General features: G+C 47.7%; 1 protein-coding gene across 1 annotated transcript in view; it reads left to right on the forward strand.

Moving 5' to 3' along the window:
- The window catches only part of camk1a (calcium/calmodulin-dependent protein kinase Ia), a 14,226-nt gene that overhangs the window by 12,565 nt on the left and 1,131 nt on the right, over positions 1-530 (forward strand). Inside the window, exon 11 of the mRNA XM_008319706.3 lies at positions 104-293. Within this exon, the coding sequence (XP_008317928.1) occupies positions 104-293 (190 nt within the window). The remainder of the gene's footprint in view (positions 1-103; positions 294-530) is intronic.

Raw genomic sequence — 530 nt, forward strand, 5'->3', positions numbered from 1 at the left:
TTCCCCTTCCCTCCTCTTTGACTACCACTGACCCTGAAGACCTGTTTTCCCCCCCCCCCCCCCCCCCCCTCTCTCATCTTCTTCTCTGGGTCTATTTCTGCAGCAAGCGTTCAACGCCACAGCGGTGGTGCGACACATGCGGAGGCTGCAACTGGGCACCAGTGTGGAGGGACCCAGCCAGATAACTCCCACCAGTCCCTGCCACGGACATCTGCTCCCAGAGGAGGAGGAGGAGGAAGAGGAGAACGAGGAGGAGGAGGAGGAAGAACTGGGGAACGGTGAAGAAGAGAGCTGTGAGTCTCCCGTTTATTCATTCGTGGATTTGAGATTTGTGGATTTATTTGAAGAAAACAGATTTAAGCCTGTTACGGTAAATAAGTAAATAGAATCAGTCAGGAAGTCATGATGGATTTTTTATGAAAAAAAAATAGGCCAAAAAAACAAACAAAACAGAAGACGCTGATGATGATGATGATGATGATGATGATGATGATGATGATGATGATGATGATGATGATGATGATGATGAT

The sequence above is a fragment of the Cynoglossus semilaevis genome, chromosome 11, assembly GCF_000523025.1.
Source record: "Cynoglossus semilaevis isolate Cse_v1.0 chromosome 11, Cse_v1.0, whole genome shotgun sequence".
NCBI lineage: Eukaryota > Metazoa > Chordata > Actinopteri > Pleuronectiformes > Cynoglossidae > Cynoglossus > Cynoglossus semilaevis.